At 52.5% G+C, this 16,304-nt stretch overlaps 1 protein-coding gene across 2 annotated transcripts in view; it reads left to right on the plus strand.

Moving 5' to 3' along the window:
* Positions 1-15,290, plus strand: part of LOC142476220 (voltage-dependent L-type calcium channel subunit alpha-1F-like) — a 61,614-nt gene extending 46,324 nt beyond the window's left edge. The window contains exons 30-35 of one of the 2 annotated variants that reach the window (XM_075581712.1): positions 6,362-6,472; positions 8,283-8,366; positions 9,514-9,534; positions 11,255-11,383; positions 14,418-14,484; positions 15,198-15,290. In XM_075581712.1, the coding sequence (XP_075437827.1) occupies positions 6,362-6,472; positions 8,283-8,366; positions 9,514-9,534; positions 11,255-11,383; positions 14,418-14,484; positions 15,198-15,208 (423 nt within the window). In that variant the 3' untranslated portion in view covers positions 15,209-15,290. Of the gene's footprint in view, positions 1-6,361; positions 6,473-8,282; positions 8,367-9,513; positions 9,535-11,254; positions 11,384-14,417; positions 14,485-15,197 lie in introns of those variants that run through there. The other variant, XR_012791444.1, reaches the window with a different exon arrangement.
* The last annotated feature ends 1,014 nt before the right edge of the window (positions 15,291-16,304 follow it).

Genomic DNA, 16,304 nt, shown 5'->3' on the forward strand with positions numbered 1-16,304 from the left:
ATACACACACCGTGTATACACCATGCAGGTAACACACACTACATATACACACACACCGTGTATAACACATGCAGGTAACACACACTACATATACACACACCGTGTATACACCATGCAGGTAACACACACTACATATACTGTACACACCGTGTATACACCATACACCATGCAGGTAACACACACACACCGTGTATACACCATGCAGGTAACACACACTACATATACACACACACCGTGTATACACCATGCAGGTAACACACACTACATATACTGTACACACCGTGTATACACCATACACCATGCAGGTAACACACACACACTACATATACACACACACACACCATGTATACACCATTCAGGTAACACACACTACATATACACACCGTGTATACACCATACACCATGCAGGTAACACACACTACATATTGTGACAAACGGCTTACTCCGGGGCTCCGCCGTCTGTCCGGGACTGTTAGAACACGGTCTTTTAGGGTAGGTTAAATGATGAGACGTCACGTACTGTTCCTTTAAACAGGCTTTATTCAGTCCCAGGCACTGAGACTGCCACAGTTTAAACAGAAAACAAAGCCAAACAAAAAGCTGCTCGTCTGAGCGATAACTTAAACTTAGATGTCCCTGACTCAGAGTTGGAAGTGGCTTGTCCACTTCCACCAACAAAATAAGTACCTTTGCAGTCTTTAGACAAACTAACCGAATGAATGAAGCGATTTGGGAAAGAGGCTTTCTCACCCCTCTGCAGTTCAGCAGCCTTCCAGGCTCTTGGGCGGGGCCCAGAGGAAACAGGAAACAGGTCTTATATACCTGAACTCTAATCAGCATGACAGGTGACAGAAAACAGGCAGCAGACAAACTGTGGAATGGAGTGCCTGTACCACGAGGCTGCCCTGTTCAGCTTAGACAGGACAGAAACTGTTCAGTATCCTGGGAGCCCTGTATATGGAGTTTATTACCAACCCCTGGTTTCTGTCACATATCCTCCCCCCCAGCTCAGACCTCGAGGGGTGAGCGACCATGGATATTAGGGAGTGCATCCTTGACAACCCGTCGGCATTGCCATGTTTGTGCCCCGACCTGTGTTCCACAGAAAATTTAAAGGGCTGTAGGCTTAGGAACCACCTGGTCACCCTAGCGTTCTTCTCCCTATTTTGACACATCCAGGTAAGGGGTGCATGATCTGTGACCAATCGGAACTTTCTCCCCAACAGATAATACTTGAGTGTCTCTACAGCCCACTTTATTGCGAGACACTCTTTCTCGACTATGGAGTAATTTTTCTCCTGGGGATTTAGTTTCCTACTTAAATAAAGGATGGGGTGCTCCTCCCCTTGAGACTCCTGGGAGAGTACCGCCCCCAGCCCTACCTCAGATGCGTCGGTTTGGAGTACGAACTCTTTGGAGAAGTCAGGTGTGACCAACACTGGTTGGGCACAGAGAGCTTCTTTCAGGCTTCTAAAGGCCTGTTCGGCTTCGGGGGACCACTTTACCATTAGCGGTCCTCTTGCTTTTGTGAGGTCGGTTAGTGGGGTTGCCTTAGTTGCAAAATTGGGAATAAACCTCCTATAGTAGCCAATTAACCCCAAAAAGGTCCTTACTTGTTTTTTTGTGACTGGCCTTGGCCAATTTTGTATCGCCTCTACTTTGAGTGTTTGTGGTTTGAGTAACCCTCTACCAATAGAATACCCCAGATACTTGGCCTCCTCCAGACCAATAGTGCATTTAGCGGGGTTAGCAGTTAGTCCAGCAGACCGAACTGCGTCGAGCACAGCTTGGACCTTTGGAAGGTGGGACTGCCAATCTTCACTATGGATTACCACATCATCCAGGTAGGCGGCAGCGTACCGAACATGTGGTTTTAAAATTTTATCCATCATTCTTTGGAATGTGGCGGGAGCTCCATGTAAGCCAAAAGGCAGTACCTTATATTGAAAGAGGCCGTCTGGGGTTGAGAAGGCTGTTTTTTCTTTTGCCCTTTCTGTGAGGGGAACCTGCCAGTACCCTTTTGTTAGGTCTAGGGTTGTGAGATATCGGGCTTTGCCCAGTCTCTCTACAAGTTCATCCACCCTGGGCATAGGATAAGTATCAAATTTTGACACCGCGTTTAGTTTCCGGTAGTCATTACAAAACCTTGTTGTACCGTCTGGCTTTGGGACTAAAACTATAGGGCTGTTCCACCCACTTTGGGATTCCTCAATTACGCCTAGTTTTAGCATTTTTTTAACCTCTAAACTTATAGCCTCTCTCTTGGCCTCTGGGATTCGGTACGGTTTAAGGTTAACTCGGACCCCCGGTTCAGAGACTATGTCATGTTTAATTACGTTAGTTTTACCTGGCTGTGTAGAGAAGATTTCTTTGTTCCTTCTCACTAAACTCTGGACCTCTCGTTTCTGATGCACGGACAGTGTTTCAGCTATGCTAACCTCTGGGTCAGTTTCTTGATTCTCTGACGGACCTGGGGGTACTAGGGTTAACAAGACCTCTCTATCTTTCCAGGGCTTGAGTAGATTTATATGGTAAATTTGCTCAGGTTTCCTCCTACCTGGCTGCCTTACCCTATAATTTACTTCTCCCACTCTTTCCAAGACCTCATATGGCCCATGCCATTTAGCAAGGAATTTACTCTCCACGGTGGGAACCAGAACTAGTACCCTATCACCTGGAAAAAAAATTCTGACCCTAGCACCCTTATTATACGTATTCCTTTGTGCTTCTTGAGCTTTCTCCATGTGTTCCCTCACTATGGGTAGGACTGCAGCAATGCGGTCCTGCATTTGGGCAACATGCTCTATTACACTTCTGTAAGGGGTAACCTCGTGTTCCCAAGTTTCTTTGGCTATATCCAGTAAGCCCCTTGGATGTCGGCCATACAATAGTTCAAACGGGGAGAAGCCTGTGGATGACTGGGGAACTTCCCTAATGGCAAATAACAGGTATGGTAACAAACAGTCCCAGTTTTTCCCATCCTTATCGACCGCCCGGCGTAACATGCTCTTTAAGGTTTTATTGAACCTTTCCACTAAACCATCTGTTTGTGGATGATAGACTGAGGTTCTGAGATGCTTGATTTTTAGGAGTTTACATAGCTCTTTTGTTACTTGGGACATAAATGGTGTTCCCTGGTCAGATAAGATCTCTTTAGGAATTCCGACCCGGGAAAACAGAAGTACTAACTCTTTTGCTATGTTTTTAGCAGAGGTGCTACGTAGGGGAACTGCCTCCGGATATCAGGTAGCATAATCTAATATTACCAATATATGCTGATGTCCCCTAGCAGACTTTATTAGGGGTCCTACTAGATCCATAGCAATCCGGTCAAATGGTACCTCTATTATGGGAAGGGGTACCAATGGGCTGCGGTATGCTTTGAACGGGGCGGTGATCTGACATTCTGGGCATGAGGAACAATAGTTTGTAATTTCTGCCAGAACCCCAGGCCAATAAAAGCTTCGGAGAACCTTTTCTTTTGTCTTTTCCACCCCTAGGTGTCCCCCCAATGGATGACTATGTGCGAGGTGTAATACTACGTTACGGAATGTCCGTGGTACCAACAATTGTTTAGTTGTAACTGATTTTCTTTTATCAACCCGATATACTAGGTCGTTCTCTACCTCGAAGTAGGGGTAAGCAAGTGACCTATCTGGTTGGCCATGAGTACTATTCTGGTCCCGTATATTTCCCCTTGCTACCGCTAATGTGGGGTCCTCCCACTGGGCCTTCTTAAAACTCCCAGGACTGACCTCTAGGTCAGCGAGGGTCTTATCCTGTACTGGGGTGGTAAGTGCCTGATCAACATCTTGATTTGGGGTATTCCCTACCAAAGTAGTGATGGGGAAGGGAATTTCACAGCACTCCTCCTTTTCCCCTTTCTTATTTGGGCCCTCGTCAACCTCCATTTCTGAAAAAGGGAAAGGATTTGTTTCTTCTAACACTTCGTTATGGTCTGCTATTGAACTCTGGGCGCTATTCTGAGCTGGGGACCACATTTTTAGAAAATGGGGAAAGTCGGTCCCTATTAACACATCATGTGCCAGTTTGGGTACAACACCCACCTTGAAATCTAAAGAACCAAATTCTGTTTCAAAAAAAACATCAACAGTGGAATATTCATGATTATCCCCATGTATACAACAAATTGCCACTCTTTGTGAACTGTTTACCTGTTTCTTCTTAATGGGCAATAGGTATTCGGACACTAGTGTGACCATACTCCCAGAGTCAAGAAGTGCCCGAACCCTCTTACCATTAACCTTTACAAATGCCCACAGATGGTTATTCAAGGGGTCCTCTGGGCTAGGGCCCATACATTGGGACAACAGCGAATAAGGTTCCACGCTGTTGCATTGCATGGGCTCCTCATTTAGTGGGCAGATTTTTGCTGTGTGGCCCCTCTCATGACAATTTACACATTTAGGTACATAGTCTGTGTCCCACTTAGAGCCTTTTCCCGGCTCCCCATGTTGGCTATTGCCCTTAGTGTGCGAACCACTGTTGCTGGTGCTGCGTGAAGGTGGTCGCCGCTCTTCAGCTCCCCTTAACCCCGGTACCCTTTTACCGTCTCTGGAAGAGTCCTGGAACCTCGGGTAGTGGGGTTGCTCCACGACTGTGGGTTGCGGGTGCTCTCCTGCTGCATTGTACCTTTCTACGAGGGCCACAAGCTCATCCGCATTGTGGGGGTCACTCCGACTGACCCAATGGCGTAAGGCAGAGGGAAGTTTCCTCAAGAACTGGTCCATGACCAACCGTTCCACGATGTGGCTGGCTGAGTTGATCTCGGGTTGTAGCCACTTCCGGGCGAGGTGGATGAGGTCATACATCTGGCTTCGGGTGGCTTTATCCATCGTGAAGGACCATGCGTGAAACCTTTGGGCGCGAACAGCCGTGGTTACGCCGAGGCGGGCGAGGATCTCGAACTTCAATTTTGCATAGACGTTAGCTTCGGCTGGCTCTAGATCAAAGTAAGCCTTCTGGGGTTCGCCGCTTAGGAAGGGTGCGATTAGACCAGCCCACTCAGCTTCTGGCCATCCCTCTCTCTGTGCCGTGCGTTCAAACGTGAGAAGATAGGCTTCCACATCATCCGAGGGTCCCATCTTCTGAAGGTAGTGGCTTGCCCTGGTCATTTTCGGAACTGGGGCTGCCGCTGCCAGTGGAAGGTTACTGATAGTCTCCCTCAGGATCTCGAGTTCCTGCTGTAAGCCCTGAGCGAACCGCTGTTGCTCCTCTTTCAGCAAGCGGTTTGTCTCTTGCTGGTTTGCATTCGCCTGTTGCAGGGCTTCATTCGCGTCTCTCTGGACAGCGACATTGCGTACCAGCGCACTCACCACGTCTTCCATCTTGTTTGGAGAGAGAGAAAAAAAACCCTTTTTTTTTTTTTCTTTAAAGTTCTTTAACCCCCAGACCTTTTAGTGTTCTGCCCGCATTCTCCACCATATGTGACAAACGGCTTACTCCGGGGCTCCGCCGTCTGTCCGGGACTGTTAGAACACGGTCTTTTAGGGTAGGTTAAATGATGAGACGTCACGTACTGTTCCTTTAAACAGGCTTTATTCAGTCCCAGGCACTGAGACTGCCACAGTTTAAACAGAAAACAAAGCCAAACAAAAAGCTGCTCGTCTGAGCGATAACTTAAACTTAGATGTCCCTGACTCAGAGTTGGAAGTGGCTTGTCCACTTCCACCAACAAAATAAGTACCTTTGCAGTCTTTAGACAAACTAACCGAATGAATGAAGCGATTTGGGAAAGAGGCTTTCTCACCCCTCTGCAGTTCAGCAGCCTTCCAGGCTCTTGGGCGGGGCCCAGAGGAAACAGGAAACAGGTCTTATATACCTGAACTCTAATCAGCATGACAGGTGACAGAAAACAGGCAGCAGACAAACTGTGGAATGGAGTGCCTGTACCACGAGGCTGCCCTGTTCAGCTTAGACAGGACAGAAACTGTTCAGTATCCTGGGAGCCCTGTATATGGAGTTTATTACCAACCCCTGGTTTCTGGCACAATATACACACACACCATGTATACACCATGCAGGTAACACACCATACACCATGCAGGTAACACACACTACATATACACACACACACCATGTATACACCATGCAGGTAACACACACTACATACACACACACACACCGTGTATACACCATGCAGGTAACACACATATACACACACCATGCAGGTAACACACATATACACACATCATGCAGGCAACACACAAGAATGCAGTTTCCCTGTGTGTAACACACTCTCTGTATGTAACACACTCTCTGTATGTAACACTCTCTCTGTGTATGTAACACTCTCTCTCTGTGTGTAACACTCTCTCTTGGTCTCTCTGTCTCCCGTTAGCATTATGAGCAGTCCCAGCCCTTTAATTATGCCATGGATATCCTGAACATGGTTTTCACCGGGCTGTTCACGGTTGAGATGGTGCTGAAACTAATCGCATTCAGAGCCAAGGTCAGGCCAGGCTGTCTCTCTGACTGTCTCGCTCTTATTTCTGTGCTGTCTCTCTGACTGTCTCGCTCTTATTTCCGTGCTGTGTCTCTGACTGTCTCGCTCTTATTTCTGTGCTATGTCTGACTGTCTCGCCCTTATTTCTGTGCTGTCTCTCTGACTGTCTCGCCCTTATTTATGTGCTGTCTCTCTGACTGTCTCGCCCTTATTTCTGTGCTGTCTCTCTGACTGTCTCGCTCTTATTTCTGTGCTGTCTCTCTGACTGTCTCGCCCTTATTTCTGTGCTGGCTCTCTGACTGTCTCGCTCTTATTTCTGTGCTGTCTCTCTGACTGTCTCGCCCTTATTTCTGTGCTGTCTCTCTGACTGTCTCGCCCTTATTTCTGTGCTGTCTCTCTGACTGTCTCGCCCTTATTTCTGTGCTGTCTCTCTGACTGTCTCACTCTTATTTCTATGCTGTCTCTCTGACTGTCTCGCTCTTATTTCTGTGCGATGTCTGACTGTCTCTCTCTTATTTCTGTGCTGTCTCTCTGACTGTCTCGCTCTTATTTCTGTGCTGTCTCTCTGACTGTCTCGCTCTTATTTCTGTGCTGTCTCTCTGACTGTCTCGCTCTTATTTCCGTGCTGTGTCTGACTGTCTCGCTCTTATTTCTGTGCTATGTCTGACTGTCTCTCTCTTATTTCTGTGCTGTCTCTCTGACTGTCTCGCTCTTATTTCTGTGCTGTCTCTCTGACTGTCTCGCTCTTATTTCTGTGCTGTCTCTCTGACTGTCTCGCTCTTATTTCCGTGCTGTGTCTCTGACTGTCTCTCTCTTATTTCTGTGCTGTCTCTGATTGTCTCGCTCTTATTTCTGTGCTGTCTCTCTGACTGTCTCGCTCTTATTTCTGTGCTGTGTCTCTGACTGTCTCGCTCTTATTTCTGTGCTGTGTCTGACTTTCTCTGTCTTATTTCTGTGCTGTGTCTGACTGTCTCTGTCTTATTTCGGTGCTATGTCTGACTGTCTCGGTCTTATTTCGGTGCTATGTCTGACTGTCTCGCCCTTATTTCTGTGCTGTCTCTCTGACTGTCTCACCCTTATTTCTGTGCTGTCTCTCTGACTGTCTCGTCCTTATTTCTGTGCTGTGTCTCTGACTGCCTCGCTCTTATTTCTGTGCTGTGTCTGACTGTCTCTGTCTTATTTCTGTGCTGTGTCTGACTGTCTCTGTCTTATTTCGGTGCTATGTCTGACTGTCTCGGTCTTATTTCGGTGCTATGTCTGACTGTCTCGCTCTTATTTCTGTGCTGTGTTTGACTGTTCCTGCCCAGCTCTTACACTGTCTTATTTCTGTCCCATCTCTGTCTCTGTTTTCTTTCTGTGTTGTCTCTGAGTTATTTATCTTCTATCCCTGACTGTCTCTGCCTTGTTCTTGCACCCTGTGACTGTCTCTGCCTTGTTCTTGCAGCCTGTGACTGTCTCTGCCTTGTTCTTGCACCCTGTGACTGTCTCTGCCTTGTTCTTGCACTCTGTGACTGTCTCTGCCTTGTTCTTGCACTCTCTGCCTGTCTCTGCCTTATTTCTGTGCTATCCCTGACTGTCTCTGCCTTGTTCTTGCACTCTGTGACTGTCTCTGCCTTGTTCTTGCACTCTCTGCCTGTCTCTGCCTTATTTCTGTGCTATCCCTGACTGTCTCTGCCTTGTTCTTGCACTCTCTGCCTGTCTCTGCCTTATTTCTGTGCTATCCCTGACTGTCTCTGCCTTGTTCTTGCACTCTGTGACTGTCTCTGCCTTGTTCTTGCTCTGTCTTATATCTGCGTTGCATCTCTTTGCCTCTCAGCACTATTTCTGTGACGCTTGGAATACATTTGACGCTCTCATCGTAGTGGGCAGCCTCGTGGATATCGCCGTCACAGAGGTCAATGTAAGTCACAGAGGTCAATGTAAGTCACAGAGGTCAATGTAAGTCACAGAGGTCAATGTAAGTCACAGGGCGACACCCGGGTCTGTCCCATAACTCTCCCTGCTAATTCCACGCTCTCTCTGCCTCCCTGTGACTATCTGCCCCGGATCATTGGGTTCTGATCCGCTCTGTGTGATTTCTGATTGATATATCGGGGGGGTGTAAAGCCTCAGTCCCACTTGGTGTCCAGCTCAGAATGTTATAGTGACCGCTGATTCCAGCCGCTGTAAGGCCGGCACGCTAGTGACCCTGGTGACATTCAGTGAACATCATGACTCTGCCCATTAATTAGGGCAATTGTGGCTGTCCTTAGGGGCAGGAGAGGAAGGCGCCCTCTAGGGGCGGGAGGTTACATGTGTCCACATAGCTGCGGTGCTGAAATGTCTACAACCGCCAGGCATCACTAATATTCTGGCAGAGAGAGGGTTAACAGCTCCACTCTAGCTAGTGTAAAACATGTCTGTCTCTGTGCCTGTCTGTCTGTCTCTGTGCCTGTCTGTCTGTCTCTGTGCCTGGCTGTCTCTGTGCCTGCCTGTCTGTCTCTGTGCCTGGCTGTCTCTGAGCCTGTCTGTCTCTGTGCCTGTCTGTCTGTCTCTGTGCCTGTCTGCCTCTGTGCCTGTCTGCCTCTGTGCCTGTCTGTCTCTGTGCCTGGCTGTCTCTGTGCCTGGCTGTTCTCTGTGCCTGTCTGTCTGTCTCTGTGCCTGTCTGTCTCTGTGCCTGTCTGTCTCTGTGTCTGCCTGTCTCTGTGTTTGTCTGTCTCTCTGTCTGGTCTCTATGCCTGGCTGTCTCTGTCTCTGTGTCTGTATCTGTGCCTGTCTGTCTGTCTCTGTGTCTGTCTTTCTCCGTGTCTGTCTCTGTGTCTGCCTGTCTCTGTGTTTGTCTGTCTCTGTCTCTCTGTCTGTCTCTCTGTGCCTGGTCTGCCTGTCTTTGTCTGTCTATAAAACATAGTGTCTTAATTTTGTCTTTGCTGAATATGTCTCATGGATCCATGGATTCATCTTCGTCATCATCTCATCATCATCTTCATCATCATCTTCATCATCTCACTCTGACCCCTCTCCTCCTCCAATCTCCCACCCCTTGTGTGCCCTCTTCTCTCTGGTCTCAGAACGGATGGCATGTTGGAGAGGTAAGTATCAGCACCATTAACACACTATCCTAGGGCTGCACAACTCCAGACCTCGAGGGCCGCGAAACAGGCCAGGTTTTCAGGATAGCCCTACTTCAGCACAGCTGGCTCAATTAGTGGCTCAGTCATACAGAGCCACTAATTGAGCCAGCTGTGCTGAAGTAGGGATATCCTGAAAACCTGGCCTGTTTGTGGCCCTCGAGGACTGGAGTTGTGCAGGCCTGCTATCCTAACAATACCCCGGCCTGTCCCCATGTGTATCTCCATTCCACACAAGATCATTATGCGTGTCATATGAGAAAGTAGTACATTCAGGGAGCAGCCTTCCAGCACGAAGTGGTAGAACGAAAGTTTAGCTGTGTATACCACCCTTCCATTCTGAATCTATTCTCCCCCAGGGCAGCTCTGTATAACCATCTCCCCTTAACCCTTATCTGATGCCCAATGCTGAGAACTTATCCCTGGGTAAACCTTTTATCTCTCTGTCTCTCCCTCCCTCTGTCTGCCTCCCCTCTGCCTGTTCCCCTCCTCCCTCTGTCCCACTCTCTATCTGTCCCTCTTATCTCTGTCCCCCTCTCCCTGCCCCCCTCTTGCTCTCTCTATCCTTCTCTATCTCCTCTGCCCCACTTGCTCTGTCTCCGTCCATTTTCTCTCTTGTCCCCCTCCCTCTCTCTGTCCCCCTCCCTCTCTCTCTGTCCCCCTCCCCCTCTATCTCTGTCCCCACTCCCCCCTCTTCTCTGTCCGCACCCGCTCTCCCTCTCGTCTCTGTCCCCCTCCCCCTCTCTCTCTCTGTCCCCCTCCTCTCTCTCTCTCTTGTCCCCCTCCCTCTCTCTCTCTGTCCCCCTCCCCTCTCTCTCTGTCCCCCTCCCTCTCTCTCTGTCCCCCTCCCTCTCTCTCTGTCCCCCTCCCTCTCTCTCTGTCCCCCTCCCTCTCTCTCTGTCCCCTCCCTCTCTCTCTGTCCCCTCTCCCTCTCTCTCTCTGTCCCCTCCCTCTCTCTCTCTGTCCCCTCCCTCTCTCTTTCTCTGTCCCCCTCCCTCTCTCTGTCCCCCTCCCTCTCTCTGTCCCCCTCCCTCTCTCTCTGTCCCCCTCCCTCTCTCTCTGTCCCCCTCCCTCTCTCTGATCTCCCCTCCCTCTCTCTCTCTGTCCCCTCTCCCTGCCCCCCGTCTTGCTCTCTCTCTATCCTTCTCTATCTCCTCTGCCCCACTTGCTCTGTCTCCGTCCATTTTCTCTCTGTCCCCTCCCTCTCTCTGTCCCCCTCCTCTCTCTCTCTCTGTCCCCCTCCCTCTCTCTCTGTCCCCCTCCCTCTCTCTCTGTCCCCCTCCCTCTCTCTCTCTGTCCCCCTCCCTCTCTCTCTGTGTCCCCTCCCTCTCTCTCTCTGTCCCCCTCCCTCTCTCTCTCTGTCCCCCTCCCTCTCTCTGTCCCCCTCCCTCTCTCTCTGTCCCCCTCCCTCTCTCCCTGTCCCCCTCCCTCTCTGTGTACCTCTCCCTCCCTCTCTCTGTCCCCTCTCCCTGCCCCCCCTCTTGCTCTCTCTCTGTCCTTCTCTATCTCCCTCTGCCCCACTTGCTTTGTCTCCGTCCATCTTCTCTCTGTTCCCCCTCTCTCTACCCCCCTGTCCTCCTCTCGCTCCCTCTCTCTATCCCCCTCTCGCTCCCTCTCTATCCCCCTCTTGCTCCCTCTCTATCCCCCTCTCGCTCCCTCCCCCCATCCCCACCTCCCCCAGAGTTCTGAGGACAGCTCCCGCATTTCCATCACGTTTTTCCGTCTCTTCCGCGTGATGCGCCTGGTGAAACTCCTCAGTAAAGGAGAAGGAATCCGGACCCTGCTGTGGACATTCATTAAATCCTTCCAGGTACCAGGCAGGGGAGGGGCACATGGATGGGGGGGAGGGGCACATGGATGGGGGGGAGGGCACATGGATGGGGGAGGGGCACATGGATGGGGGGGAGGGGCACATGGATGGGGGGGGAGGGGCACATGGATGGGGGGAGGGCACATGGATGAGGGGGAGGGGCACATGGATGGGGGAGGGGCACATGGATGGGGGGGAGGGGCACATGGATGGGGGGAGGGGCACATGGATGGGGGGGAGGGGCACATGGATGGGGGGAGGGGCACATGGATGGGGGGAGGGGCACATGGATGGGGGGGAGGGGCACATGATGGGGGGGGAGGGGCACATGGATGGGGGGAGGGGCACATGGATGAGGGGGGAGGGGCACATGGATGGGGGAGGGCACGTGGATGGGGGGGAGGGGCACATGGATGGGGGGAGGGGGCACATGGATGGGGGGAGGGGCACATGGATGGGGGGGAGGTGCACATGGATGGGGGGGGAGGGGCACATGGATGGGGGGAGGGGCATGGATGGGGGGAAGGGGGCACTGGAAGACAGAACCAGGCTGACAGTGAACTCTGTGCTGTCACTGATGGAATTAGTCCATGCACCAAAAACTAAGTCATTGTTGAGGCATCTGCAGATAGCTGCCACCGGGGCGGGATGCTCCCACTTCATGGGCTGTGCTTTTACAGCGTGGCTGCTCCTTTTATATTTCTATCTCTCTTTCTTCACTCCCCTCCTTCTCTCTCCCTTGTGGATCCATCTCCTCCTCTCTCCCTCGCTGATCCCTCTCCCTTGCTGATCCCTCTCCTCCCCTTCTCTCTCCCTTGCTTATCCCTCTCCTCTCCTTCTCTCTCATTCTCTCTCCTTTGCTTATCCCTCTCCTCATCTTTTCCCTCCTTTGCTGATCCCCCTCCTCCCTCCCTTGGTGATCGCTCTCCTCTCCCTTGCTGATCCCTCTCCTCCTCTCTCCCTTGCTGATCCCTCTCCTCTCTCCCTCGCTGATCCCTCTCTCCCCTCGCTGATCCTCTCCTCCTCTCTCCTTGCTGATCCCTCTCCTCCTCTCTCCTTGCTGATCCCTCTTCTCCCTCCCTCGCTGATCCCTCTCCTCCTCTCTCCCTCGCTGATCCCCTCTCCTCCTCTCCCTCTCGCTGATCCCTCTCCTCCTCTCCCTTGTGCTGATCCCTCTCTTCCTCTCTCCCTTGCTGATCCCTCTCCTCCTCCTCCCTTGCTGATCCCTCACCTCCGCTTCGCTTCTCTCTCCCTGCTGATCCCTCTCCTCATTTTCTCTCTCCCTTGCTGATCCCTCTCCTTCTCTCTCCCTTGCTGATCCCTCTCCTTCTCTCTCCCTTGCTGATCCCTCTCCTTCTCTCTCCCTTGCTGATCCCTCTCCTTCTCTCTCCTTGCTGATCCCTCTCCTCTCCCTTGCTGATCCCTCTCCTCCTCTTCTCTCTCCCTTGCTGATCCCTCTCCTTCTCTCTCCTCTTGCTGATCCCTCTCCTTCTCTCTCCTTGCTGATCCCTCTCCTCCTCTCTCCCTTGCTGATCCCTCTCCTCTCTCCCTCGCTGATCCCTCTCTCCCTCGCTGATCCTCTCTCCTCTCTCCTTGCTGATCCCTCTCCTCCTCTCCCTTGCTGATATCCCTCTCCTCCTCTCTCCTTGCTGATCCCTCTCCTCCTCCTCTCTCCCTTGCTGATCCCTCTTCTCCCTCCCTCGCTGATCCCTCTCCTCCTCTCTCCCTCGCTGATCCCTCTCCTCCTCTCCCTCTCGCTGATCCCTCTCCTCCTCTCCCTTGCTGATCCCTCTCCTCCTCCCTCCTTGCTGATCCCTCACCTCCGCTTCTCTCTCCCCTAGCTGATCCCTCTCCTCATTTTCTCTCTCACTTGTGGATCCCTCTCCTTCTCTCTTTCCTTGCTGATCCATCTCCTTCTCTCTCCCTTGCTGATCCCTCTCCTTCTCTCCTCCTCCTATGCTGATCCCTCTCCTTCTCTCTCCCTTGCTGATCCCTCTCCTTCTCTCTCCCTTGCTGATACCCTCTCCTTCTCTCTCTCCCTTGCTGAATCCCTCTCCTCCTCCCTTGCTGATCCCTCTCTCCTCTTCTCTCTCCCTTGCTGATCCCCTCTCCTCTCCCTTGCTGATCCCTCTCCTCCTCTTCTCTCTCCCTTGCTGATCCCTCTCCTCCTCTTCTCTCTCCCTTGCTGATTCATCTCCTCCTCTTCTCTCTCCCTTGCTGATCCCTCTCCTTCTCTCTCCCTTGCTGATCCCTCTCCTCTCCCTTGCTGATCCCTCTCCTCCTCTTCTCTCCTCCCTTGCTGATCCCCTCTCCTTCTCTCTCCCTTGCTGATCCCTCTCCTCTCTCCCTTGCTGATCTCTCTCCTTCTCTCTCCCTTGCTGATCACTCTCCTCTCTCCCTTGCTGATCACTCTCCTTCTCTCTCCCTCGCTGATCACTCTCCTCTCTCTCCCTTGCTGATCCCTCTCCTTCTCTCTCTCCCTTGCTGATCCCTCTCCTCTCCTTCTCTCTCCCTTGCTGATCCCTCTCCTTCTCCCTCCCTTGCTGATCCTCTCTCCCCTGCTGATCCCTCTCTCTCCCCTGCTGATCCATCTCCTCTTCTCCCTCCCACTGCTGATCCCTCTCTCCCCTGCTGATCCCTCTCTCCCTGCTGATCCCTCTCCTCTTCTCCCTCCCCTGCTGATCCCCTCTCTCCCCTGCTGATCCCTCTCTCCCCTGCTGATCCCTCTCATCTTCTCCCTCCCTGCTGATCCCTCTCTCCCCTGCTGATCCCTCTCTCCCCTGCTGATCCCTCTCCTCTTCTCCCTCCCCTGCTGATCCCTCTCTCCCCTGCTGATCCCTCACTCTCCCTGCTGATCCCTCTCCTCTTCTCCCTCCCCTGCTGATCCCTCCCTCCCCTTGCTGATCCCTCTCTCCCCTGCTGATCCCCTCTCTCCACCTGCTGATCCCTCTCCTCTTCTTCTCCTCCCCTGCTGATCCCTCTCTCCCCCTGCTGATCCCTCTCTCCCCTGCTGATCCCTCTCTCTGTTTTCCAGGCCCTGCCGTACGTTGCTCTGCTCATTTGCGATGATATTTTTCATCTACGCTGTCATCGGCATGCAGGTGAGAGTGGGCTGTTGTGTGTACCTGTTGCTGTGTGTGGGTTGTGTAACATTGTGTTGTTGCTTCCCGCATACATTCACCGCTTGTTAACCTCTGCGCTCTGTTACAGAACGTGTGGTGTAGTTACTCTGCGGCTCTTGTTACAGACGTGTGGCGTGTTACTCTGCGCTCTTGTTACAGACGTGTGGCGTGTTACTCTGCGCTCTTGTTACAGACGTTGTGGCGGTGTTACTCTGCGCTCTTGTTACAGACCGTGTGGTGTTGTTACTCTGCGCTCTTGTTACAGACGTGTGGTGTGTTACTCTGCGCTCTTGTTACAGACGTGTGGTGTGTTACTCTGCGCTCTGTTATAGACGTGTGGCGTGTTACTCTGCGCTCTTGTTACAGACGTGTGGCGTGTTACTCTGCGCTCTTGTTACAGACGTGTGGCGTGTTACTCTGCGCTCTTGTTACAGACGTGTGGTGTGTTACTCTGCGCTCTTGTTACAAACGTGTGGTGTTACTCTGCGCTCTTGTTACAGACGTGTGGCGTGTTACTCTGCGCTCTTGTTACAGACGTGTGGCGTGTTACTCTGCGCTCTTGTACAGACGTGTGGTGTTACTCTGCGCTCTTGTTACAGACGTGTGGCGTGTTACTCTGCGCTCTTGTTACAGACGTGTGGTGTGTTACTCTGCGCTCTTGTTACAGACGTGTGGTGTGTTCTTTTCTGCAGACATTCGGTAAAATCGCTATGCAAGACGGGACGCAGATTAACAGGAATAACAACTTCCAAACCTTCCCCAGGCCGTGCTGCTGCTCTTCAGGTACAGCCAGCCGCTGCGTGGGGGGGGCAGAGCCGCTGCGTTGGGGGGGGCAGAGCCGCTGCGTGGGGGGGCAGAGCCGCTGCGTGGGGGGGGGGCAGAGCGCTCTGTGTGGGTGGGGGGCAGAGCCGCTGCGTGGGGGGGGGGCAGAGCCGCTGCGTGGGGGGGGCAGAGCCGCTGCGTGGGGGGGGGCAGAGCCGCTGTGTGGGTGGGGGGCAGAGCCGCTGCGGTGCGGGGGGGGCAGAGCCGCTGTGTGGGTGGGGGGCAGAGCTGCTGCGTGGGGGGGGCAGAGCCGCTGCGTGGAGGGGGGGGGGGCAGAGCCGCTGTGTGGGTGGGGGGCAGAGCTGCTGCGTGGGGGGGGGCTGAGCCGCTGCGTTGTTGTGGGGGGGGGGGCTGAGCCGCTGCGTGGGTGGGGGGGGGCTGAGCCACTGCGTTGTTGTGGGGGGCGGGGCCAGAGTGGAGCTATCAGCTACATCACAGGGACACACAGGGCAGATACGTTATAAGCACGAAGTTAAACCTACTGACTGCTAAAGGGGGCATACAGGCACTGACACACACACACACGCGCACTGATACACACACGCGCACTGATACACACACGCGCACTGATACACACACGCGCACTGATACACACACGCGCACTGACACACACACACGCGCACTGATACACACACGCGCACTGATACACACACACGCGCACTGATACACACACGCGCACTGATACACACACGCGCACTGATACACAAACGCGCACTGATACACACACGCGCACTGACACACACACGCGCACTGATACACACGCGCACTGACACACACAAGCGCACTGACACACACAAGCGCGCACTGACACACACAAGCGCACTGACACACACAATCGCACTGAAACACACACGCGCACTGATACGCGCCACTGCCACACACATATACACACAGCACTGATACACACACGCGCACTGATGCACCACACGCGCACTGACACACACGTGCACTGACACACACGCGCACTGACACACACC

This window comes from Ascaphus truei, unplaced genomic scaffold (assembly GCF_040206685.1).
Source record: "Ascaphus truei isolate aAscTru1 unplaced genomic scaffold, aAscTru1.hap1 HAP1_SCAFFOLD_1507, whole genome shotgun sequence".
In the NCBI taxonomy this organism is placed as follows: Eukaryota; Metazoa; Chordata; class Amphibia; order Anura; family Ascaphidae; genus Ascaphus; species Ascaphus truei.